The 7507-nt window shown below is 40.3% G+C and overlaps 1 protein-coding gene across 1 annotated transcript; it reads left to right on the top strand.

Annotated features, from left to right (window-relative positions):
• The first annotated feature begins 2221 nt into the window (after window positions 1-2221).
• On the top strand, window positions 2222-3574 carry LOC137291008 (class E basic helix-loop-helix protein 23-like). The gene has a single exon (XM_067822245.1). It carries the CDS (start codon window positions 2387-2389, stop codon window positions 3116-3118), a length of 732 nt encoding a protein of 243 aa, XP_067678346.1. The 5' UTR covers window positions 2222-2386; the 3' UTR covers window positions 3119-3574.
• The last annotated feature ends 3933 nt before the right edge of the window (window positions 3575-7507 follow it).

Raw genomic sequence — 7507 nt, 5'->3', positions numbered from 1 at the left:
CTGCAGACTTAACTCTGTGACGTCATAGTAGGGATGCGTTGTTGAAGTAACATTTTCCATCCCTCAATTCCCAGTATTCCCTGGTGTCCGTTTGAATAATACGTAACAGATCTTATTGAGTTTCAGTGAATTTGGCTTGAGTGCGTTAGGTTTGATCTTCACTATACAAGCAGACTTTTTCAACCTACGGAATAGATTTGACATAACTGGGCCATATCATGTCCCCTACAACAAAGATACGGCATCAGATACGTCAATCCGTCTGGGTGAAATGGCAAACCTGTAAATATTTCAAATTCTAAATTTCACGCAATTACGCCTGCATATCGAATGCACGATCTCGCTATATTAAAAACACATTAACTTCAACACATTATTACAATGGAGTGATATCGAGACGGCTGCATTAATATATAAGTGCAATTTGTCCTCGGAGGACCGCTCTATTTTAATCTAATTTCTCTGTGTTCCCCGATGACGGCTCAATCATATGTCATTGTAATGTGTCATCACACGAGTAGTACATTTATATCTCATGGCATTGTGTAATCTGAGGACGCCTGCGTTTATATACCATGCAGATACTGATGTCTCGTTCTTTATCCATACCATTAGGAAAATGTGGTTTCATGTTTTGCGGCAGCTTGTATTGATTCCTTCACTTACAGTTTACACATTTAATCGATAAATGGAATCGAATCGACAATGTAAACGCCTTGTACACATAATTCAACATGTGTATGTTGTCCAAAATATGTCCAGTCACATCACAATATGTCATTAAAAAGGAGGAGATATTCCATACCACTAATGCCAATGCATATGAGAAAAAGTAACATATACCCATACAGATGAAACACGTCAAGGGATGTCACCCGTGAAGGTCTACCCGGGGTAGAATAGGCCTTCAGCAACTCATGCTTGCCATAAAAGGCGACCATGTTTGTCGTAAGAGGCGACTAACGGGATCGGGTGGTCAGGCTCGCTGACTTGGTTGACACATGTCATCGGTTCTCCATTGCGCAGATCGATGCTCATGTTGTTGGTCACTGGATTATCTGGTCCAGACTCGATTATTTACAGACCGCCGCCATATAGCTGGAATATTGCTAAGTGCGGCGTAAAACTAAACTCACTCACTCACTTGAAAGGGTGTGGAATAAACTGTCACATTTTCCCATAATTTCTCTTCATCATCTGCTTTACTGTCTGGCTTCATGCATGGCGTTTTTACACAGGAATAAACGATGTTGTATGATGGCCAGTATTGGGTGGTAGAGTATTTGCATCAAGATTAACATAGTGTTCACAGAGATATAGGAGAATGTTTCGAGACTGCAGTGCAATGATTGAACAGTCTGGTAGCTTTGTAAGGCTGTCTGTATATACATTCTCTGAGTAATGCGCCAGAGTAGTCAACGAACCATTTAGGTTCAACAACAATAACTCTGTAACAGACCTGTTGACTGAGGACGAAAATGGCGGGAATGAGCAGATATATTTCCATAGCTGCTGCGTTCCAGGAATAGTAATAAATTAGACCATTGTTTCTCCGAGGAACAAATGAGGAAATAGAATACATGCTTTAAAGAAATATCACAATGCACGTGTGATTATATAGAAGAAAGAATATTAAATGTTTATGATATTCTATCACAAAATTGGGTTGTGAATTTGATGTTCGGGTATTTGTGTAACTCCGTCAACAGTTTCTAATGGTGTGTGCATTTAGCCGGCCACTTAGCCCCCTCATCCCCTGGCTGATCGTCTGGCTATCAAACTGCCTTTATTGTTCCTCATTACGTCCGGGAAATACTTCAAGTGGATTTGGTTAGCGACAAGCAATCTCAGGAGATAGGAGTCGATATTCTCGTAAAAATAGCCATTCGTGTCTGTGAATAGAGAAGTATTCACCCATTTGTTACCAGTGCTTCCTGCAACTGAGTTGATTAGCCCCCCATCCCAAACACACACCTCCCTTGCGAGAGACCCCCTCCCCCACCTGCTTTGACCCACCCCCCACCTGCCTCGCCCCACCCCCTGCCGCAGGCCGCTACTCTATTTGCGCTTGTCACTTCTGGATTCTTGCTTCAACCAATGGGAGCTCGCTTACCGCACAGCCTCAAACACTTCAATTAATTTGTTAATACGATTCCTTTTCGCAGCCATGTTAAGCGATTGCCTGCGTGTCGGACAGATTATAGTGTGAGAGCGTCTCAGACACTACCCGCCTACCCAACCCGGCACCCGAAAACTGCCGGGAATTTGTGTAGAAACTTTGTCTCATCTTTGTCGACCATCTCCTGTTGGGATAGTCCTCCCACGGGCGCGAGCTCGAGACGGGAGCGGGGATTTTACAGGGACTTCGTAGAACTTTACACCTGTGATGGAGTTTCCATGTTTCAGCGAAACTGTGAAGAGGGACTTTGAATCTCAGTGTGGTCAAGCCATGCCGGACAATGGCTATCTAGCTTCTATCACGCAATCCACAAAGCAGATCGGAAACACTGGTGGTCAGTACAGCGACAACGACAGCGTCGACGACGAATATGTTAGTGTCGGCCACCCTGCCTCCCGAGATCGAGTCAAAGAACAAGACATAGAAGGGGACTATGAAGTTAAAAATGACGACGACGAAGGTGGTGCTTGGAGCGATGACAGCTCGTTGTCTAAGCGCGGTGATGATGTTGACTTACCGGAGGGATATTCGGAAAGGGACCTCCTCGGGAAAGTACGGACGAGGAAGCCGAAATCTGGGGAAACAAAGGTGGTCCGTCTGAACATCAACGCCAGAGAGAGACGTCGCATGCACGATCTCAACGACGCCCTTGACGAACTGCGTTCAGTTATACCCTACGCTCACAGTCCGTCCGTGAGAAAACTTTCCAAAATAGCCACTTTGTTGCTGGCTAAGAACTATATACTTATGCAAGCGAACGCTCTTGAAGAGATGAGAAGAATGATCGCATGCATGAACCAGAGTGCCCCATGTTTCGATGCCTACTCTGCCTTCCCGAGACTACCACCTACAGCTGTAGGCATGGATAAGTGTGCCCCTGTGTACCCACCACCCCCGGGTTCCCCACCCTGCAAACACTGCACCAATGACAAGGTGTGACCCACACAAGTGGCGAAGAGACAACTAGACAGAACTTACTGCCTGCACCCCCGGGATCTGTTGGGGGTGCGGAACGTGTGGTCTCCCACTCACACTCTGAACTAACTGTGAGAGTACGTATTGCAAGGTACCAAAATGTCGGTCAAGTTTATCTGGCGACAACGTCAACAGTAGGAGGATGACACCCGGATGTAGGTAGAGATAGAGAAGTCGGGTAGAACTGTAGAAGACCAGCGTCACCATACCCTCAAATAACACTGACGCATGGTCAGTGCCGCCATGGAAACATTTGCTCAGTGCTGCTACGGCCTCCTCCCTGTGACAAATAATGTGACAATGTGGTAAAGATGTGACACATACATTTGCACGTGACATTTCCGTGGATATAAATGCTCAGTAGACAGTCTGTGAGAGATTGTGTTTTGTGTAAGTAAAATAAATGGAAAATGCACTCCTCATGATGTCAGTTTATTCATTTATTTCATGTTCTTGTATATCATTATTTCGGGTGACAAATAAGGTCATCGACAATGAGCGATAATGTCCTTTTGTCGACGCTTGTATATTCATTACGTAATTCTGTAACACACTGATGTTCATTTAGATCCATATTTGTGGATTATCTTTCACTTTCATCAAGATAGAGATAATCCCTATCTTCATAAAATTGAAATTTGTCAGTGCCCCAGGAGAGGTCTAATGTGTTGTATTTGTTAGATTGAAGTTGATTCATTTTATATTCTACTAAAAGGGACATGTGATGACTGATCTAATTTTAATTGAGCATTGAGCATCGAAACACGTAATATGTTACATGTGGTTCATTCAAATCTAGATTTATAGACTTTAGCTCGACAGAGTGTGAAGAAAAATGCACAAGCAGTTACGACAACGGCACAAATAAATGGGGTGTTTTCGACAACGCTTCATATATCATGTGATACCTGTAAAACATTTGTATATTTGCCACAACTACAATCTCGTAGATTACAGCTTGCAGAATTTCTGCTCGAGTTTTGAAAGTGATATAAAATTACATTTGCCCATACAGAGCAATACCAATAATTAATGGCATTAATGTCAGTGACATGATCCTCATGTTGTTTGTAAATATTTGTTCACGAAAGGTTGTAAGGCTTCTTTATATTTCTTCTCACTGGGAACTTCATTGTCTGGGACAGCACGTGGATGGTGACGTATTATACCTGACGTCAGCGTGTACCACGGTTTAACTTGTCACAGTGGTGTCAACGTTCTTGTCAGATTTACAGTGCTTCATGAGCAAGACCATGTATCTCACATCACGAAGCCAAGTTTCATCTTGAGGTTCTAGTTAGCTGGAATGGCAAACACACAGCCCAACTGCACTTGCAGCATGTCAGGTTTGTGTCGCAAAGTCAAAAGTTACTGTTGTTTTGGGATTAACAAATTTATCTATGGTGAGAGAATTGCTATACAGTATGTTTAAAGTTGCCCATGCACTCGCACTCACACGCAAGCACACACATACAAACAAAAGACACACAGACACACACATAAACACACAGACACACATGCAAATAGCAAAAAGTAGAGAACTGTCTTATAAATTAGTTTTAACATCATCTATTCTCGTTTTGTTTGTCCGGCTATTGTGTAACAACGCACTCTCTGTAATATTCCAGCACTATGGCAGTCTCTCACTTTTAGCTGATTTACCATGACATGTCTGATTGAACTGTCTGGACTATTTAAATATCTAGATAACTAATTATTCCTTATTATTTGCGTTAGTGTCAAAGTTAATCTAATTTCAAGAGAGGAATTTAAATTTGATCATGACATGTTTTTATTAATTGGCAATAATACTCCTCCCTTAGTAGTGAGTAGTGACATTTTGTACCCCTTAATGTTTGAGTACATTCAAAAATATATAACAAACGCTCCCACTGCTAAACAGTAATGCAGAATAATCAAACACTAACAATACTTGAATGACAGACTACTGCACTCGATAAAGGAAACCGTCATCACTATATTCTTGATCGAACCTACTAACTAAAATCTTGCAGGTTGACGAACAACAAGCAGTCTATCCACTGTAATTAGCACGCTGAAATACTCAACACGCTGTAGCAATATTATAAAACTTAAGACATTCCGTGTAGATGCTCCTAAGAAAGCAATGCACCAGTATCACACTGACTTCACACTTTACTTATATAAACAACATTAAATTCCATTCGGTTCATCTTGAACGAATAAAGCGTCCAATTAAAGAAATAAGCAGCATTATGTCAGCGCTCAAATTCATTTACCTGTTCTAATTAAGTTAAACAAACAAACAAACAAAAAGTATCAAAACAAATTACACCTTCAAAACAAAATGAAACGCACCTATGACCGTAATGCAATATGATTTATTTTATGAAATATTCTCCGTGATAGAAAAAACTCACACAAAAATAGTCTTTCATCTGTGAGGAAATGGCCTCTAACACTGACATCAACGGGCTGGTTAACTAAAGACTCTATCTGACTGGATTTGAAATTTAAAAAAAACTAGTTACTGGTATAAAACATTAATTTGGAAACGATACTGTCATAATTATCAAACCACAACAATTACACCCCTACTGAATACATCACCATCGAATACACACTTTTGTTTCAAGTTTAAAATGTAAATTTATTTCTTATTGTATGTGTGTTTGTTAAACATAGTGGCCGAATGAATGCTTATTTAACGTGATCGCGCCTAACACTTTCACATGTCATATCTGTGCTCAATATCCCCCACATGAAAAAGATTGGTTAGAACGTGACCATCTACGTGTTTTTTAGTCTGTACCGTACCTGAAGGATGGAGAGGATGTGGGCGAACACAGACATGTATCCGTTACTAACACAAAACTTAACTTTCTCAATCAGATTGCGTTAACGGAAAGGACTCAATGACTCTCAAGTCATTGAAGTTTCACATGTTAGTGCTTCATACAAATGTACCCACAATCATTAAGTATTTTGAAATGGAAAATATAATTATAAATGTTAACGACTTTAAAATAAGTATTGTGGAGATTTCAGCCTGTTTACACGTGGCAGTATGTTAGCCTATCATGCAGGAAGCAGATGACGGTATCCCATCTTTCACACGATCATGTGTGCCTGTGCGTCTAACAATACTGTTTGTTCAGCACAGATCATCCCATCACACAATGGGAGACCGACCAACAGATTTGCACAAAACTAATGTTGGCAACCAGTTTCCGCTTACCATCAATAAGTTTAACAATGTCACATGAAAAGACCTCGCCGCAAGTATCCAACGACAGATGTATCATGTTAAACATATTCATACCACATATAACACACACTGATTGGTTTACGCCTGGTGGTTGACACGGCATTCTATCTTTTGGGGGTCGTTTAACATGGTGGCAATATGGGACCGCCAGATAAATAGACTTTTCACAATGTCAATTTCTGCATATCTGTTTTGACTTGGATATCATTTTAAACTGTATCTTAAATATATGTAACGTAAAGACGAGACTTGTAAAGTAGATGACATTCGAATAATATTTGTTAGTATGTTGCAATAACGTTTCAGCAGAAATACAGACTTTACCCTTCCCAGGTTAATCTTAAAGTTTTCTTATATTATATTTCTCGTATTCAAATTAAGTAGGATATTCACAAATGCCTGTGTAAATAGTAAACTATCAATGGGTGAGGTATGAAAAATATTTTACATATTTAAAATAACACATAACAGTTTTAGCAGAAGTCAAATTGATTTCTGTATCATTTATATAGTGACGTGGGTCATGTGCTCAAGAATTATTAATATAACCTGGTTATACCATAGGCCGTGTAGAGTAGTTGATACGTATAATGCAAAACTGTGATTTCCCCTATATATTATTCGATTCCTATATTCTCGTTCAGCCACCATCGGTTGTACAAGAGTAGACAATACATGTATACAATTTATGCATACATTAACAAGGTGAAGGTTGGTTTGGACAAAACTTCATCACATTCGATGAAGTTTTGGAGCATTGAGTTTATGGTATATCGAAATCTGGATAGTTTTTTGAGAACTGACAATTTGTGGACGCAAACAGTGATTGGAAAAAGGTATACAGATTTGGAAACGTATTGGATTTGCGGGGAATAGAAACATCTCGGTCCCCTCCCTGTCAACTTACTGCACGATGTATAAGTACATAATGATGGCTTTCACACCTCACCTTCTTTTAAAATCAAGAGGATCAAGGCATTGCATGCTTGCAAGCTGAGCGAAATGATTAGCCCACGTTGTTAATAACTGACCAGGTCACTGGACAAGGGATTGCGTTTACTGACCATCAAAGGTTACCATTGGCATAACAGTATTTATTTCCG

The sequence above is a fragment of the Haliotis asinina genome, chromosome 7, assembly GCF_037392515.1.
Source record: "Haliotis asinina isolate JCU_RB_2024 chromosome 7, JCU_Hal_asi_v2, whole genome shotgun sequence".
NCBI classification, from domain to species: Eukaryota; Metazoa; Mollusca; class Gastropoda; order Lepetellida; family Haliotidae; genus Haliotis; species Haliotis asinina.
The sequence above is the reverse complement of the archived record's forward strand: the minus strand, read 5'-3'. Positions and strand labels throughout refer to the sequence as shown.